The sequence below is a fragment of the Panthera pardus genome, unplaced genomic scaffold (genome assembly GCF_024362965.1).
Source record: "Panthera pardus isolate Hobbes unplaced genomic scaffold, ASM2436296v1 HiC_scaffold_20, whole genome shotgun sequence".
Taxonomy (NCBI): domain Eukaryota; kingdom Metazoa; phylum Chordata; class Mammalia; order Carnivora; family Felidae; genus Panthera; species Panthera pardus.
Window position 1 is genome coordinate 60,373,287 of NW_026526766.1, and position 19,344 is coordinate 60,392,630.

Below are 19,344 nucleotides of genomic sequence, written 5' to 3' on the forward strand. Positions count from 1 at the left end.
CTGTTGGACAAAATCCTTCTTTACTGTGGACTCGAAAGCTGCCTTCTGGCAACTTTGCCCACTAATGATGGATCTGCCTTCCGGTCCATGCCACTGTCTCTGACAGCTCTAGTGACCATGTCTCCTGAGTGCCCTTCTCCAAGTGCAGGGCTGCTGGCCAGCCTCCAAGTCCCAGTTCCACTCCGGGCACCTCCTGGGGACACCTTCAGGGTCATTACCTTGTGGGGCCCAGATTGCAGCCCAGTGATCTTCAAAGAATCCCTATGGAAACTGGTCTCAACCAGTATGAAGTTGGGGACAATCTTTGCCTAGGGTTGCCTAGTATATGCTCCTCTGGTGTGGCCCCTCAGTAACAGTTCTCTGAAGCAGCAGGATACGTTCGAGCAATACAAGAAAACCTGGTTTACCTGACCTTTGGAGAGGGCTTCATTCTTGGCCTCTAAGTGGAAGCTATACAGAGGCGACTTATATACAGATGGTGACTATATGGATGGTGACCTAACTTTCCTGTACAAAGACCTAAGGAGGGTATGGTACCTGGTTTCCTGTCACTGGAGGGATTTCAGTGGAGGCATGGTTTGCACAGGATGTGGAGAGAAGAGTCAGGGGTCAAGCTGGGATAAGGTGGGGGTGCGGCAGTCCTTTTCAAATCGTTCCAGATGTGTCTGGTGGGCTTGGTATGTGACCTTTGACGCCAACAGTTGGGTGGAGTGGAAAGAGTACTGGGTTCGGAGGTTGGAGGTTACCAGGTGCCCTTTAACCTCTGTGAGCCTGACTTTCCTCATATCTACATAAGATGAGGATGACTCCACTCACCTCTCACAGACTTTGAGAGAATCCAGTAAAATGTGGGATGTGAACGTGCGGTAGATGTTGACCGACCGTTGTTCCGGGAGTGGTATGGTGGCCGCCGTGAGGCACACTCACAAGTTTTGGGGTTACTCTGTGGTTAAGCTCTTGAATCTGCTACTTACTAGCTGAGCGACCTCGGGCAAACCAAGCTTCAGCCTTCTCAGCACTGTCTGCACCTATCTCAGAGGGTTGTTGTGGGAACTGAGGTAACATGTGGCAGACGCTGGGCCTGGCAGTTAAGTGCTTAGTCCTGGGGGCTCTGTTTATTTTTATGTTCACAGAGGCACCTGGGAGAGAGAGATCTGACAGAGAAGCATCCCCCAACCTCTGCCTTCTGCTCCGCACCTACCATGAGAAGCCCCTTGTAGGCATAGACGATGCCAAGCCAGATGGTCATATGGGTGTTCTCACAGTGCTCCAGGAGAGGGCGGATGGAGATGTCCCGTCCTGCTGGGTCCGGCTGTGCAAAGAGAAAACAGAAACCCAGGGATGGCACTGGGCACCCTTCCAGCAGCCAGGGCCCCATCTGATGGCCATTTTCCCTCCCATGAGCCATCGCCAATCCCTTGCCCAGGAGGCCTTTTGGGCCCCTCTTCTGTGTTCCCATGAGGCTGCCTTCTGTTTGTTGGTCATGATTCAGCCCTGCACTCTAGTCATCTGTTCTTCATGCCTTTCAAACTTGACTCAGATCTCCTGAAGGTAGGGAGTGGGTCACTTCCTGTGCCTCTAGTACTTAGCATAGGACCAGGCCCAGAGCATACATCTGTAAGGTTTGTTGAAAGAGTGAGGGTGAGAATGAGGCACACAGTTATGTCAAGAGGCCTTCAGATGTCTTTGGGATTAACCCTAGTAACTACTGGCTAGGCCAGAAGAAGGAGACCTTTTTGCCCATCACCCTGAGTGAGGGAGCAGTGGTAGCAGCCATGTTATATACCACATGACCTATCCTGGGCCAAAGCTGATAGGTCAAAGTGTGGGTACCTGACCTACAGCTGCCAATCCGGAGTCTGGTCAAAGACTTACGAGGTTTCCTAGTACAAAGTGCTCTGCTTGAAAAGGGATGGTGGAGAGGATCTTACCCAAATGTGTTCTCTCTCTTAACAATTTTAGCTGGCAATCTCTGGGAAATAATCAGCCACATGGTGGAAAAAGGAGAAAAACACACCCAGAGAACGAAAAAAATATATATATTCTACGTATTTTTTTCTGAACCGTTCAAGAGTAAGTTATAGACATCCTGACCTAAATATATAGCAAGTATTTCCTAAGGATGAGGAGACTCTCTTACATAACCACATATACTTACCAAATTGAGGAAATTTAACACTGATACAGTATATTATCTAATATACTATCAGTTTTCAAATTTTGCCAATTGGCTCAATAATAATATCCTTTAAGACAATTGTGGCTTTTCCAAAGCAGGATCCAATCTGGGACTGGGTCCTGCATTTACTTGTCATGTCTTTAGTCTCCTTTAATCTTCAACAATTCCTCATCCTACTTTGGTCTTTTATGTCATTGGTATTTCTGAAGAATCCAGTTTAGCTATTTTGTAGAATGTCCTTCAGTTTGGGTTTGTCCGAATGTGTTTTCATGATCGGATTCGGGTTATGCATTCATGGCAGGAATCCTATGTAAAGTGATGTTTTTCCCTCTTTGGAGCTTCACATCAGTGGCACTTGATGGCACTTTGTCCCATTATTGGTGATGTTACTGTGATCATTTGATTCAGGTGATGTCTGCCAGATCTCTCCACTTCAAAGGTACCATTTCCCTCTTGTAATTAATAAATAATCTGTGGGAGATACTTTGAGACTGTGTGAGTATCCCGTTTCCCCATCATCAACCCAGTGGTTTCAGCATCCAGTGATGGTTTCTACCTGAGTCATGTTCCTCTGGTGGCTGCAAAATGGTGACTTTCTAACTCTTATCGTTTTATTTAAATACTTGGCATGCCACTGTAAAGAAGATCTTACTTTTCCTTCCATTTATTTATGTAGGTCAGTATGCATTTAGGGGTTAATTTTTCATTCAGTGCTTTATAATCCTTACTATCATTCATTTTGATGCTCAAATTTTCTGAGATCTGGCCAGTGGGAAACTGGCTCCTTCATGCAGCCTCGTATGTTTTTTCAATACATCCCCATAATTTTTTGGAGCACTTTACCACTTCTCAGAACACCAAGGACTTGCACTTTTTTGTGCTTTCCTTTCCCCAGCCTAGAATCAGTCATTTCTCTGAGGAGTCTTGGTTCTTTTTAGTGGAGAATGATATTTAGAAACCAAGATCTGGGCACCAGATGTGCTCACTGTTCCTAGGGTATCATTACTTCCTTCCTCTATCTATCTATCTATCTATCTATCTATCTATCTATCTATCTATCTATCTATCTAATCTACTTATCCATCCATCCACCCATCCATCCTTCCATCCATCCATCCATCCATCCATCCATCCATCATCATTCTATGTATCTATCCCTATATCTCTACCATCTGTTTATAGATAGATAGAGATAAAATCCTACACCACGGGGCTCTTCTTCCCATTCCGTATTTGCATCTTTCTTTTCTTGCAGTGAGATCTCTGGTTTTCCACACTATCACAATAGTCACTCATTTGCTCAATGCTAAATAGATACAAAATAGTTTTAGGATCTCTACATCCAAACAACAAATTTACTAAGTAAAGTTGAAGATGTATTTGTGAATCTATTTGCCTTTCGAACAGATACACACTGAGGGTATCTCATCAAAGAACTGTGTCCAGGATGAAGTTGTCCTGTTGTGGCCCGGAGTAAAGCCACATGCCTGAGAAGAAGAGGTAAGCATCCCCAGGGTCACTCACCAGGAAAATGGAGCACTTTGGTGGGATCCAGCGATGTGGAAAGCAGGCCTTAGGTAACCGGGACTGGGAAACTTATTTCTCTTGGCCCTGCTCTCTAGGCCTGGCCTTTGAGGCAGGCAATGGCCTGGACTCCTGTGATTTGGGAAATGATGGCACCCTAAGGCCATTTTGTAACCAGATCATCCAGCCGCATGCTCTCTTAAGCTTGATTTTCCTTTTGTTTTCTCAAGCCACAGAAAGCCTTAGCTCAGACTCTTTGGTTCCATGGTCATTGAGTCCACACATAGGCTGGAATGGATCCCTGAGGCCTCTGCAGTAGCAGCCATGGGTACTAGTGAGAGCCAACCCAGGAGGTGATCTCCAGGAACCACAGTCAGAGTTGCCAGGCTAGAAATTTCCCCTCTACCGCTACCCGCCCAGGAGCTGGGCTGGATTCTAGTAAGGGTAATGGGGGTTTCCTAATTTACTCTCACTGTTTAATTGAGGAGACTGAGAAAGGAGCTGGTCCCAAGGTCAACAGTGACTTATAACAGTGAAACTTGGGTTTCTCTAATGTCTGACAACCAAGCAGACATCAGAATGCAGTAGCACAGGCCCATTACGGTCATGCATGAATAGCAAACCCATTAATGATGATAGTATCTGTTGTTCTCCAATGAAAGGCAATAATTTATGACAGACTCTTAGATTCTTTGTGTATAAAGGACTGATGCTGTCATACACCATTGTTCAATGTTATGAAAACTCTATTCGTGGGAGGCCGAGAATGGTTGTCTGGCTCTTATATCCCCAGTGACAGAGAGCCCCCTCCCACTCTTGGTGAGTGGTTACACAGCTCATTTACTGAACCAGAACCTTCTCCTCCAGTACCTCCACCCATTGGTCCTTGCCTTTCCTCTGGGGTCCTCAGAGTAATCCCAAGCTCTCTTCTTGAGTCCGCACACCCTTCCTCAGGAGGAAAGAGCTGCCGTGAAGGTACACATCACCTCCTGCCACAAGTCGACCTGGTCCTTCAAACTGCTCAAGTTCACCATTGATCTATAGGCCTGTAATCGAGCTCAGCACCCCAGGTGGTGGTCCTGAGCGAGTCTGCCTATGCCCTTGCTCCACATATCCTTGGCTTTCTAAACGACTACCTTCCACTGGTGATTCATATGTCCCTTACGGTTGACTAAGACTCCATTAGGTAGTTCTCATCAAACTGCTGCTAGCTCTGTCTTCCTCCTTCTGCAGCTGACATTCTAGCCAGGTTACCTTTTAACTTGCCGGTAGCCTGCCCACTCCCACCCCCTCCATGCTCCCCATTCTGAAATCCTAATCCTTACATTTGGTCTTTTAGTCCCTTACCCATCTCAATAAACTTAAGCACAGCCACCAATGCAGAGGTGGGAGTGCGGCAAAAAAATCAAGGGCCAGTCAAGAGTTCAGAGAAGTCAGTGGTCCTGAGGGTGGGCTAGTGCAAAGGTGTTGATCCAGAAGTAAGCCACAAAAATCTCCTGGTCATTAACATCATTCTCACACAACCCCATGTCTGTTCACACTGTACATGGATAAGAGTGGCAGGGGTTGCGTGGTTTTAGGAGTGATGAGGTTCATGTACTCCTGGGGCCAGGGGGTGGGGAGTTTGAATAGTCAGTACCCCTGTACTGAATCTCAAAGCCAACTGTAAAAGCCATGCCTTTTCTTATCTGATCCATTCTAATCGTGCCTGGGACTTGAGTTCAGAGTGGTCTGAACAGTCACACACATGGGGAGAGACGCATTTGATGATGCAAAGGGTGGGATGTTGGGGGAGGAAGGATGGTGGGGGTGTGGAAAGGCGCCACCACCTGAGCCCTTACTTGGAGTTGTCATACACCAAAGTGCCACTAGAGGGCATCCAAGACCAGCGTGGAGGGTCTGGACCGGCGCCGTGGATCACCCTCTGCTGAGGACACAGAGCTACTTTTGTGGCTCAGTGGGGCTGCAAAGCCGGAAGCAGCATCCTGGGTTACTTAAGAAAGCACCCAGTGGTCTTACAGGAGGTCAGATTTCCAGGCACCTTGGAGGACCCCCCCCTCCCCCCCCACCACTTCCCCGCAGTGGGAGTGCTGTGGGAGGGTAGGGGATATTGGGAAAGGTGGGGCTGTTGGACCCAGGCCTATCTGGCCCTATACTCATCCACACTCCCAGCGTGGGCCTGTCATGCAGTCCAGGGCCAGCGATCACAGGGCATTACCCCCTGTGGATGCCATGCTGCGATCTCGTGTAAGGGTCTAAGCCAGGATTGCAATCTTGCTTCTCCATACTTTTGGGCACTACAGCATTTCTACTGGTCTAAATCAATTTCCATGGCTGAATAGCCTACAAGAGCTTTCAAATTGCTTTTTTTCCTCTATTTTTCTTCCTTACTTGCCGTCCACCTGGGCAATTACCTAAGTAATCATCCATTCATTCAACACACAACTATAAAGCACTGCCACCTGCTAGGTACTGTTCTGGGCAGGGGGGAATACAGCAGTAACCAGGGCTGACAAAAGCCCTGTCCTCAGGGCTCTTCCATTCTAGTAAGATCAGGACGATTCCACGAGAAGCAGCCTCAGAGGGGGAGTGAGTTGACCTCACCCAGTAACAGGCACCCTAAGAACACCCAGTTCTCTTGTCACAGGTGACAGCAGCGTGCTAGGTACTAAGCTGTGAGGTCTCCATATGTTGTCTTGTTGAAGCCTCCAACAAAGTGTGGTATCTATTTTGCAGATGAGAAAACCGAGGCACAGAAAGATGAAAGAACTTGCCCCAAATTTCTAGCTAGTACCTGTTGGAGCTGGGTTCTACCCCAGGTCTGTCTGCCTCCCGAACCATTTTTCTTTCCTCCCTCACCAGATGCTCTTCCCAGCCTGCCCTGCCTCTCACAAGCACCACGTCACATTCCAAGGAGACAGTGGGTATGTATAATCCTATAACCCTGCTGTATAAACTGTGAGGTGCTGTTTGTGGGAGGAATGACTTAACCACTGAACATTCAATAGCGGCCTCCTCTGAAGCCCCCGGAGCTCTGTGAAGGCTGTGCTTTGGCGCTGGGAGTGGAATGCAAGCTGATAAAATGCTCTTCCTGCCTGACAGGGTGCGGTGCCTAGCAGAGAGGCCACGCCTGTCCGTGAGGGCCAGAGGCTGGAAGGGCTTACACCTGACTCCTGGTCCGACCGCTGCTCGGCGGGAGGCCTGCAGAAGCTGCCGGGGGAAAGCCTCCCCCATCTGTGCAGCAAAAGGAGAGCAGCTGGCCCGAGAGTCCCTCTGCATAATGCAATTACTCACAATGTAGGTCAGTGGCCCCTGCAAACATCATGCTTTGTCAGGCCGCACAAATGGACAGGCAGGGAGTCGGGCAGGGGTGGAGGTGGTGAGTCCTGAAAGGCCAAAGGCTTTGGTCTTGCTCTACCATAGACTTGCTGGGTGAGCGTCTGGCACGTCCCACCCTTCTGGAGACCTCAGTTTCCCAGGTGCAAAGCGAGTCCAAGGGTTAACTTAGGGTGCAGTTCATGTGAGCCTGCGCACATTGAGGGATGACTACATTTGTCCTATATTTCATGGCTGTATTTGTCCTACACTCACTCATTCAGAATCAACTCAGTCTCGTGTGCCTGCTGTGTGCCATGGACTATGCTCCACGCCGGGTCCAGGTATAGACGCTGGCAGGGCGCTTGCCTTCTTGGAGTGGTCACTCTAGTGAGCGCAAACCACACAGTGCAGCTGCGAACAGAACGGTGATCAGCGCAGCCAAAGAAAAGTGCCAAGGGGGGCACCGACTGCAGGTCAGGCAGTCCGGGAAGGCTTTTCTGAAGTGGTGACATTTAGTCTGAGGGCCTGAAGGGTGAGAAAGAGCAGCCATGTGAGCACCTAGGGGGAGAACATTCCTGAGAGGGGGAACAACAGGTAGGAAAGATCTGAAATGTCAAAGACTTTGGCATGTTTTAGGGAGCAAGAGGAGGCCAGCGTGGCTGGCGGGTAGTAAGTGAGGGGCTGACACTGCTTTTTACTCGATGCTGTGCACACAAACCACCCAGGGAGCTTGTTAAAGTGCAGATGGGGGCGGGAGGTCTGGCTTCGGCTCAGGATACTGCATTTCCAAGCAGCTCCCAGGTGACCCTGATGCTGCTGGTCCAGGGACCGCCTTCTGGGCAGCGAGGCCTTAAAGGATCTTAGACAACAGAGTGACGTTTGGTCTTCGGCTTAGCAGATCTTTGGTCAAAAATGCAGATTCTCTTGTCACTCACACACCCCTGACACTGAGTGATAGCTTAGTACCAGCACAGACCTGACACAGCTTGTCTGTATGTTCTGACCCTGGAACAGATCTCAACCACACTGGGCTTCTGTGTGTCCTGCGTGGGGCCGGCCAGGGTTTCAAGTCTGGGCAGGGAGGTTGGGGTGGGGGTTCTGGATGGTGGGAGTGAAGGGAGTCATATGCTTCACCTGTGACCACGGGGCTCTTGGTCCCTTGGACCTTTTATGCCTGCCACTGCTGTGAGTGGCTCAGGTTCCCAAGCCCTACTCAGCCTGTGCTTCTTTGAAGGAGGGGTGCCTTCTACCTTCTGACCAGCTCCCAGAAGCTGGCTTTCAGAACTTTTTCACTGGGCCATTCCTGCTGCTGCTGCTTCCTCTCTGCCTCCTCCTCCTCCTCCTTTCCCTCCCCCCCCTTCTTCTCCCCCTCCTCTTCCTCTCCACCTCCTTCTCCTCCTCCTCCTTCTTCTTCCTCTTCTTTTTTAATTTCAAAGTTGATTTTTGAAATACATAGTAAAATTGGTGTTTTTTTCTACTAGAGGAGAGTATATGTATGTATATCAATGTGAATTTGAATGTGTGTGGTGAGGGGAGGGGAGGGGAGGGTGTCTGGCCTTCATGGGCTGCATTTCAGAATCCTGAGATGCTTTCCTTTTCCTGGGAAGGCAGGTGAATGCCTCTTCTGGGGGAAATGGTGAGGGAGTCTCATCAAGGAAGTCTGGGCAAGGACGGGAAAGGGCCCTGGGCTCAGACCCCAGGTCCATCACTTGCCAGCTATGTGACTTTAAACACATCCCTAAGCCTTTCTGAGCCATGATTTGCTCATCTGCAACCTCCCAGGGTTGGCAAGACCATCAAAGGAGGTAAATGGTGTGTTTAGCAGGCCTTAGAGGCTGGAAAGCCCGCTCCTTATATGTAAACCATCATCATTATCTCCCACTGCAGAGTCACAGAGCACTAGAGCCGGGAGGAACCTTCTGGATCCCTCTGGGGCTGGGCTGCTTATCTCAACAGCAGCAGCCCCACATCTCTGAGGCAGCAAAGCTAGGGCTGTCATTTCAAGGTAAGAATTTCTTTTTTAGAATGTTTGGTTATGAGTTTGGGTGAATTTTTTTCAGGATCCCAGATCTGGAAGGGACCTGTGAGATCACACACCGGGGTTTCTCAACAGGGATGCTCCCACATGTTTTTCTTTGGAGAGGGTACAATTCTTTGCTGTGAGGGACTGTCTTGTTCAGTGCAGGGCACTCAGAGCTCCTAGGCTGTGGGCCCTAAAAGCCAGGCGTGGTTTCTGGTCACTGGAACAGTGCAAATCTCCCTCCCCTGGCTGCCCATTTCCAAACACTAAATGCACTAGTCCAATTCCTCTTTTTACAGATGGAGAAACTGAGGCCCGGCAGAGCACTCATAGCAAGTGGGTGACTGAGTAGACGCCCAGATGCAGGTGTCCTGAGCCCGGTCCTGTGCCCTGGGCACTGGCTCATGCTGCAGGCTGGCATAGGAGGGGCCAGCCTTGTGGGCTGCTCACCACAACATTTATGAGGAGTTGCCATTCATGGGTGCTAGGCACTGCCGTATCAGCCCCCCGGAGCTGGCTTTTGGGTGTATCCGATCCGTTGGTGCTATGCGCCCTTGCTCACATAGGGCTGGAACAACTTCCAGAACAACAAACATGGGGCCCAGAGCCGCTCACCTGATGCCCTCTGGCCACATCCTCATGGAGCCCTGCTTTGTGGAGGGGAGATGAGGTGGAGGAGGTGGCCAGGACCTCACCGAGGAGGGCAAGGAGCCCTGGTCAGCCTGAGGACACCATTTGGACAGCAAGACCCCCACCTGGTCCTGTTCAGACAGGCATTCTGCATTTGGAATCTTGTGGGAAATCTCATGGTTGTGAAAGGCTCACCACTGGGGTGAGGACTGTCTTGGGGGAAGTTAAGGGCTGACGAGTGCCGTAATAGGTCCTAATCTTTCTAGCCCTTTGGAGCCCATATGTGTTCGTACGAGAGTCCCTCTTTGATCTTGACCTCAGGGCAGTCTGGTGAAGGAGCCGGGAATTTGATACCCATGTTATACAGGTGAGGAAACGGAGCTCAGATGGGACAAGAGACTTGCTTAAGGTTACACAGCAAGCCAGAGGTGGAGGCAAGCACCATCTCCTTCTTGCAAAGCAGGGTTGGGGGTGGGGGGCAGCTCCACTTCCTGCGGCCTCTGTTCCCTTCCCTGGGGAGGTGGGCCTTCGAAGGCGCCCCTATTTTCCTTGGGCCTGTGTCTGAGGCCTCCGGGGCAAGGCTGGAGCAGGAAGAGCTCACGGATGTTGCCACCGAACCCAAAGCCAAGAGGCACTCGATCGTGAGGGTGCTTTCACCAGGCGCCCGGTGAACGGGCAGTGGCCCCCCTGCTTCTCGGGTGTCAGTGTCATGGTCTGCAGCGGCCCCTGTCAGCACAAGCCTGCCTGTGCTAGGGAATGAGACCAGTGCCCAAACACACACCTCCCCAGATGAGTCGATGACCCAGTGGCACATCCTCAAGAGAGACAGTCACCAGGGGACGGCTGGGTGCCAGCGTGTGGGTCTTCCCTCAGTTCTAGGGCAGGGAGAAGCTCACAGCCTCTGGGTGGAGTGAGGGCCATTGACGCGTTTTACTTGATCCACACAGTGCTTACATTTTTTTTTTGTCTTCATAGGCAGGACTTAAAACTCAGGTGATTCACAGGAACACCCAGATTTTTGGCTTCTCCTGAATGAGATGCTAGGAAGCACAGGGCCTGGCCGCGTGAGCTGGGTCTGTCTGCCACCCACCCACGTCCATGCTGCTTGTCCAGCGCATCCCTAGTCCCTGGCTTCTCCATCTGGGGGGTTTGAGGCAGTTCTTCCCAGATCTCAGGGCCCATGAGACCTCAGCTGGCACTGGGGTATGTGGAAATATGGGTTAACTGTTCATATGGTCACCTGAGTTTTCTAGAAGCAGCAAGTCTGCTGGCCCCTTACCCTGTGAGGTCCCCTCAAGTGCCAACATTCCGTGATTCCGTGGTGGCAGCACCAGATGGGACGCAGGGTCGTCTGCCTAGAGTCTGGCTTGCACCCACCTCAGCAGGACCAGGATGCCTCAACCCACAGGCAGAAAGCCGCAGGCTGGCATTTCCCAGCGTGCCTGTGGGAGCCACGGCTGGGTGTCCTGGGCAGGCAGAGGCCAGAGGGCCCCCTGGTGGCGCCCCAGTGAGGAGGGGGTAGGCAGGGGATGAGCAGATCAAGGAAAAGAGCAGCGGGAGACAAGAGGGGCTGCAGAGAAGGGAGGCCTGTGACCTGCAGAGCCCGCAGGAAAGGTGAGATTGTGAGCTGTAAGGTAAATCCTAAGCATAAACAAAACCCAGAGCTTCATGAGGCAACAGTCACTTCATGTGTACCCAGCACCACCCGGACAGTGACTGAGGGAAGGAAAGCCTCTGGCATGCGGTGCTCCTGTCTCCCTGGGGAGTTACCCTCTGCCTCCACCCCAGCCCCCAGCCTCGTTCAAAACTCCTCCTTGGGCGATTTCTGTTTCTCGAGCTAGTTGCCTCTTCCTCTTGCCCTGCAGCCGAGCTTTCTGAAAAAGGCATCTGGAATGCCAGCTACGTTCTGTACCTGTCACCACTCTCCCCAGGCCACTGCGATGCTCCCATGGTCTCCACGACCCACCCTAGTGGCCAGAGATGAGGGACCCTATTTAGTCTCCTACCCTCAAAGGCCACTGTGGATGGGCTCTCTCCTGTCACCTCCAGGTCTTGCCCTCTTCCAGATCTATGCCTTTCTCTGCTGGGGCCCTCTTGCTCTCCTTCCTCCCCCGGAGGGGCATCTCTCTGTGGGGCACCCCTTTCCTCGATGTTCCTGGGCCTCCAACCTAACGTTTTCCATCTGAACTTGTCACTCTCTCCCTTAAACCTGCCCTTCCTCTCGTGTTGTCTAGCTCAGAGAACCGCTCCACCCAGGTGAGACCAGAACCCAGGGTGTCCCTTCTTTTCTGATTCCACCCAGGCCTCCAACTCAGAGACCTTCAATGCTTTTCAGACCGCACGCAGGAAAGACGCACTGACTCGTGACTGCAGCATCGTGACCCTCTATGACGGGCCCCACGTATCTCTCCAGCCTTGACGCCCATCATCAGCCTCATCCATCCATGGCCAGGCCCATAAAGTCCCCTCCTGGTCCTAGGATAACCCCTCTTCACCGCCGTGTGAATGTTCCTCCACATGCCAGACTCTGGGCTAAGCGTGTCATATATACACCCCGTTGCATTCCTACAATCACTGCATGAGTGAGCTCTAGTGAGCCCCTTTTCAGGGGTGCTAAATGAGTAGAGGAGAGACTGAGTGCCGTGTTCAAGGTCACACAGGCACTAAATGCTGGAGCCACGACTTGCTCCCTGGTCTGCCCAACTTCCCAAACCTTTGCTGTAAACCACAAATCCCAAACTACACCAAAGTGTGCCCTGGTCACTAGAGTGCCAGCAATGAGTTTCAAGTGTCCCGAGACGGTGCTCTCCTCCACCCCAGGGCACACGGTTGGCCAGGCACCTCCAGCCACGAGCTGCCTCCGCGGTCACTCTGGTGCCCTGCCCTACTCGAGATGTCGTCCTGGCCCCGAGTTGGCCAAAGGCAGCCCCTCCTCCTGTACTTTCCAGTCAGACCTGGGCATGCCTGCTCAAGTGCCCACTCACCCACATCCTGCCTCTAGGCCAGAATCCCTCCGGCCTCTTTGTGGGGGTAACTGCCCCTGGTCTGGGGAGAGGTCTGTGGCCCCAGAAGTGAGTAGAGCTCCCAGAGGGCCCCGTTCAAGTTGCCCAGCCCTGGTCCTTGGCAGGACTGGCCGTCTCTCCTGCTCAGCTGACGCCTCAAGGCCGCCAGGCTGGCCCTACTCAGCCTGGCCATGCAGGTGCGCTGTTTCTCATCGCCTTCTCACGGGAGCCTGCCGCATGGCCTGGCTGCTGGTTCACAGTGACTGCCTGCTGTCAAGTCCACGCCCAGCCTGGTGAGAACAGGGAGGGGACAGAACTAGGGTGCGAGGATGCTCTAAATCAGGAAGCCGGAGCATGCGGGATCCTGGACAGAGCTACCGTATTTCACCACTGCTGGGCACGTGCACTCAATTTTACGGTTTTCAACGCCATTAGATCTGCCTAACAACCCTAAAAATTTAGTAGGGTCATCAGTCTTGTTCCCATTTTGCCCAGAGAACACCTAGTCTAGGAATAGGCTGCAACTCTACCCAGGGGCACACGCTTGATCCCCGCGTCCTGACTCCTAGCCCAGGGCCCTTTCTGTTGTTTGTGTTGCTCACTGGAACCCTGGCTCATCTGGAGTTCTGGGAGTCCCAGCTCATCAAGGAGAAAGGAAGGTGGCTGCGTGGGCGGGCGTCAAGTGCCCCCTCTCCTGTTCTCCGCTGCATCTCAGATTTTACCGTCTGCCCTTGGCTAAGCGGCAGTAGGGCGACAGCACCGTGCCCTGGGATGACGGACAGCCACAGGCCCTGCCTCTGGATGAGGGTTCTGGCCCCAAGCTCTTGCTCCTGCTGAGCCCCAGGTTCTCCTGGAGAAATGCCAGAGTCACCTGCTTTAAAGGGCTGCTCTGAGCACTGAGCAAGAGCCGGGTAAGACAAAAGACTACAAAGCCCAGAGACACACGTGCCCCAGGGTAATGCAAGTGAGAACAAAGCATCCATTTCATTTTCCTGTTGTCATTCAGGGAGGCAGGCGGACTGGGAGCCCCCAAAGTGCAATGTTGCAAAGATTGTCCCAAAACAGGATGCTGTGATTGGTGCTGCTGCCCCCCTGCTGGCCACGCTGGGGATCCTCCAGCCCCCCCCCCACCGGGTGGGTGGGCATGCCCCCTTCTTCACCCCATAGCCTGCTCGCTTTTCTAGGCCCTCTTCTCTTCCTCCCCGCCCCCGCCCTTGGCTCCTTATATACACACATATAAAGTCTTCTGAGATCACACCGTTCCAGTTTGTGGATTCACACACCTTTTGGGCTTGAAGAGACTCAAACATTTTCTTTCGCTTCCACTCCTTAGTGTGTACTCTCTGCCAAGGGTTCGTCTTTGCACACCTCTGATGATGAGACACTCACTACCTCCTAAGGAAGCTCAGTTCATTTTTAGGACGAGTCAGATTAAAATGGGAATGTTCTTCCTCATCCTAAGCTGAGACCTGAATCCCCAGAACTTTGCCCAACGGTCATGGGCTCTGCCGTCCGGGCCCCTGCAAGCCATGGCTCCTTCCTAAGCTCCGGCAGTTGTGCTCCTCGGACACCTCTCTTTGCTGGGTTGACATCGACCCTTTCTATGTGGCACAGTTTTTAGCCCTTTCCCTTCCTCCTGTCCTCCTGTCACTCTCTGCATGGGGTCTGGGTCCCATCCGAGACACAAGTTTCCCAGGGGGTCTGAGTAGGGCAAGAGTGCTGTCCCCTCCCCGCACCTACAGTCCCCTGAGTTTGCACTGGTTATTTGGCAGTTGAAGCACACCATGGAGCTTGGCGGTCCACATTGTCATTGTCCATGTTTGAGGGAATACTGGTCACACACACACACCCCTGTCTGCTGCTCCTTAGGGATCTAAGCAACCATAGATCCTGTGATGCAGAACCCCTGAGAGCTCTCTCTGCTGTCCAGGAGAAATGTGCTGGTGGCCCCTTTGTCATCCCTCATGACACTTCAAGGTCTCCCTTTCCATGTAGGATGTGCTGCCCTCCTGTGCCACTCCAAGAACCGGCCACCAAAGGCTACTGTGACCTAATGATCTCACTAAAAAAGAATTAAAAAGGCCCAAATGAGAGGGGGAAGCGAGCAATCTAGGGACAGAATGCGTCAGGGCAATAAGCATAGGAACGTAGATTTAAGGAGGGTTGAAGTGGTACATTTTTCCTATGGACCAGAGAAAGTGACATAGCTTTGGCATAGCAAAAAGTAAGCATACAATCACCTCTCACGTTAACTTAGCATTTTTCACCAACATAATCACACATACCCCTATGACAATCCCACGCAAGGTAGGGCAGGAAGTATGAGCCCTATTTTGCAGATGAGGACACTGAGGCTCAGAGAGGTTAAGTGGGCTGACCGAAGGGAATGAAGGAGCGGCAGAGGCAGGGGCCCCCCCACACCCCAGCTGCTTGTCCACAGTTCTCAGCCCCTTTACCAGTGGGGGGGGGGGGGGTCACATGGCCAATTCTGGCCAGTGTGCTGTGTGTGAAGCGCCATTCGCCCCTAATGGGCTGAGGCCCAGAGCTGTTGTTGTAAGGCCGGCCGGCTGCCTGGTGGTGGGGCCCGGATCGCTGAGCGGCCTTGTGGAAGACAGTTACCCTGGAGACCATGCGGATTCACAGGTGGACTTTGAGTGAGAAATAGGCTTTTGATGCGTTTGGCTGCTGAGATTTAGGGGTTCCCAGATTTAGAGGGTTACTGCAGCCCGGCGCAGCCTATCCCCACTAATACAGAAGGGCAATGACATCTGTTTTATGTTATCACGTGCCAGGCACCACACTAAGGACTTTGCACATGTCACCGCACGCAGTCCTTAAAGCTGCCTGCGAGAAAAGGATTGTTCTTCCTCTTCACTGTATGGGAAAATGGAGACACAGAGAAGTGAGGCCACCTGCTGCGGGTCATAGGACCACTAAGGTGTGGACCCGGGACGTGAATCTGGGTCTATCTGATTGGAAAGCCTCGATGAACTCCAGTGATTTGCAGAAACAGATGGCCATTGTGTTCCAACACCCTGTTGGGCTAAATGCTTCCTTTGAAGATGGAAGATTGCACAGATTGCTTTTCTCATTCAGATTTTATGCCTGAGTAAAATCCTTGTGCTATGATTTATTATAGCAACACTGATTTTCCAATTTTAAGACAACAATGCAGCTTGAAATAAAAGAGAAAGAAAACATTGAAACATTTGAAACCTTTGGTTTCAATCCTTATTACATCTTGCTTGAACTGCTCAGGGCCTCTCTTTTCCCCTCCTGCCTCCAGTCTCCCCCATTACGACTGGCTGCCACAGCTACCTACCTTCCTTCCTCCCTTCCTTCCTTCCTTCCTTCCTTCCTTCCTTCCTAAATTCTTTCTTTTTAAATTCTTTTTTATTTTTTATATTATTTATTTTTTTATTAGTTTTGTTTATTTTTGAGAGGCAGAGAGAGACAGAGCGTGTATGGGGGAGGAGCAGAGAGAGAGGGAGACACAGAATCGGAAGCAGGCTCCAGGCTCTGAACTGTCAGCACAGAGCCATATGCGCAGCCTGAACTCATGAACCGTGAGATCATGACCTGAGCCAAAGTTGGATGCTCAACCGACTGAGCCACCCAGGTGCCCCGACTTTTTAAATTCTTTTTAAAAAAATGTTTATTTATTTTTGAGAGAGAGAGAAAGAGAGAGAGACAGAGCACAAGTGGGGGAGGGGAAGACAGAGACACCCACACACAGAATCCAAAGCAGGCTCCAGGCTCTGAGCTGTCAGCACAGAGCCCAACATGGCATGGGGCTCGAACCCACAAACTATGAGATCATGACCTGAGCCAAAGTCATATGCTTAATGGACTGAGCCACCCAGGCGCCCTCAGAGCCACCTTTCTAAAACAGTCTAAGCATGCTCCCTTCTTGCTCAAAACCCATAAAGACTCCTCGTCCCCTCCTGCAGCACTTTCTAAATTATGTTCTTCAGAATAGGTAAATGTAAATATGCTCCATGAGAAAAGGGTTCCGTGGCCAAAGAAGTTTTGAAAATGCTAATTACATTTTTTATTATTAAATATTAAAATGTTTAATTAAAAAATTTTAAACTGCAGGACTTTTCAGAGCCTTTAACATGCTAAATTCAAGTCCATTGTACATTTCCAAGAGGCATATGTATAGTTTCTGGCATTTCTTAAGCTGTTGGACCATGAAATCCCCCATTCCCTTTTATTTTGGGACACCTAATGGGATTAGCATTCTGTATCATCTACTTTGGGAGGATGTTGGCTTTTAGGATGAAGTCTGAAGTTCTCAGCTTAACACTCAAGTCCTCCCAGAATCTGGTCCTGGATCACCCTCCAGGCTCATCTCACAAAGCCCTGTCTCCGACTACCCCAGGGTTCAATCTCTGGACATCTTACTGTTTGTCATATCACTCAGTGCTAGGTTGTGGGGTTCTCTGAGCTGTAACCTGGAGAGAAAACAAGGGTTGAGGAACAATGTCAGAAACCTGACACAATACAGCCTGTATTGGGGAAATGTTAAGAACACTCTATTAGTGACGTGGCTGAGATGAAAATGGGAATGAGGATTGCACGACTAATTGAAAGCCATATGTTTACCGAGGCTCAAAGAATCCCTTTTAGAAACAGGAACTGGGCCCGCGTATGCCAATGAACAAGGCAAAATGGGTGCACGTTGGAAACAAAAAGCACCAAGATATGCTGGGCCGAACCAAAGATATCAACGTTAATAATAAAGTAATTAACATGCACGGGAAACGCAAAAGCTGCCAGGAGGCTGATAAGAGAGCGTTATTAAAAAAGAATGAGCAGTGTAGCTAGCAGAGAAGTGAAATTAAGTTTTGCATTTCTTATTTTATCATGGACCCCCCAAATACTCTATGAGTAATAAATAGGTCTTGACTTACTGCAAAAATACCAATGAGGCTGGGGCCAAAATTTGCTGTGGACCCTCCCTCTGGCAAAATAAACAGATCAATCATCAGTCAGCCAGCCAGTCACTGAGAACAGGAGGAGAGCATAGCAGACCCATGCCAGGTGGTGTGGTCGATGGCATGGTGGTTAAACGTGCCAGCTCTGGGGCCAGACTGCCTGAGTGCTAGTCCCAACTCTGTCACTTACAAATGACGGGACCTTGTAGCAGCTATTTAACCTTGTTGTTGCCATCTGTAAAATAGGCGTAAACACAGTGCCTACCTCATAGGTTTGAGGATTAAATGGACTGATGTGGAAAACCGCCAGATAAGTGCCTGGCCCCAGGGGAGGGCTCAGTCGGGGCCAACTGTTACTATCACTACACCTCCATCACCCCCTGCTGCAGTCTACCCCCCCCCCCCCCCCCCCCCCGCAAAAGCTCCCTGATGAGATATAAGTTTAAAAAGCATTTCAAAGGACTCATTAAGAAAAGCAGATCAGGGGTGCCTGGGTGGCTCAGTCGGTTAAGCGTCTGACTTTGGCCTGGGTCATGATCTCGCTGTTCCCGAGTTCGAGCCTGGGGGGCGGGGGGGGGGGGGCTGTGCTGAAAGCTCAGCGCCTGGAGCCTGTTCCAGATTCTGTGTGTTCCTCTGTCTCTCTCTGCCCCTCCCCCACTCACGCTCTGTCTCTCTCTCACAAAAATAAATAAACATTAAAAAATAAAAAAAAAATAAAAAAAAAGAAAGGCAGACCAAACTCTTGTACCCTCATATCATGGCTCCTGTGTCTGGTTCCCCGGGGCATTCAGAGGAAGAGCAGGAACCTGGAAACAGGCATCTGAGGACTGGTTCAACCTGGCACATTATCCTCAGTCACCTATAGGGCTCTGAGGCTTTAAGTAAGCCTGTGCCTTGGTTTCCCCATGAGGGACATGAGGGGTCTGTTTAGGTGGTTTCGTAGATCATTTCAAGCTCTGAAATTCTGAGTCCACAACAGTCACACAGACAAACATCAATTATAAAGAGTGTAAAACGAGCCCTCCTTGAAAGTTCCTCCTCGGCCCTCTGTTCCTGGTACTGGTCCTCCTGGGCCCTCGGGCTGGAAGCTGCCCAGTTTTTGGCCTCCTGTGCCTTCCTCACCAGCATGTCACCCGCCCTGAGCACTGTGGCTTGAGTCTCTCTGCCCATCTCACCCTGAGGACACCACGCCCCGTCCCTCGGGGCTCATGCTCTCTCGCCCTCACTGTGTCACCTTCCCAGACTGTCCCTTCCTCAGGGAGGTCTGTCCCCCATCCCCACTTTGCTCCTTTGCTCTCATTCCTATGAAAACTTTTTTTCCCAAACATCCATTAGCTGATGGTACAAAGAACTCTTGTGTGCACTGTCCTCTAGGAGTCGATAACTGCTAATGTTTTGCCATATCTGCTCCCCTTCTCTCTTTCTGTCTTGCTTTCTCTCTCTCTCTCTATCACACACACACACACACACGTACATTTCCACCCTCCCCCCCCCCCCCCCCCGCCTCCAGACCATTTGGAAGTAAATTTCAGACTCCATGACACTTCAGCACAAATAACTACGTTGTCCTTCACAAGCACGTTATTATCTCTTATCACACCTACGACAAGTAGAAGCTGGTAACTAGAGTGAACCTTGATAAAGACCTCATCACGTTGCTCCACTGCTACAACTCCTTTAGTGGCTCCCAACTGCCTCTGAGGTTAAAATCCAAGCTCCTTCCAGCCCTGT

At 51.0% G+C, this 19,344-nt stretch overlaps 1 protein-coding gene across 1 annotated transcript in view; it reads right to left on the bottom strand.

The window, feature by feature from the left end:
* The window catches only part of GABBR2 (gamma-aminobutyric acid type B receptor subunit 2), a 349,708-nt gene that overhangs the window by 17,529 nt on the left and 312,835 nt on the right, over positions 1-19,344 (bottom strand). The window contains exon 14 of the mRNA XM_019454378.2: positions 1,202-1,312. Within this exon, the coding sequence (XP_019309923.1) occupies positions 1,202-1,312 (111 nt within the window). The remainder of the gene's footprint in view (positions 1-1,201; positions 1,313-19,344) is intronic.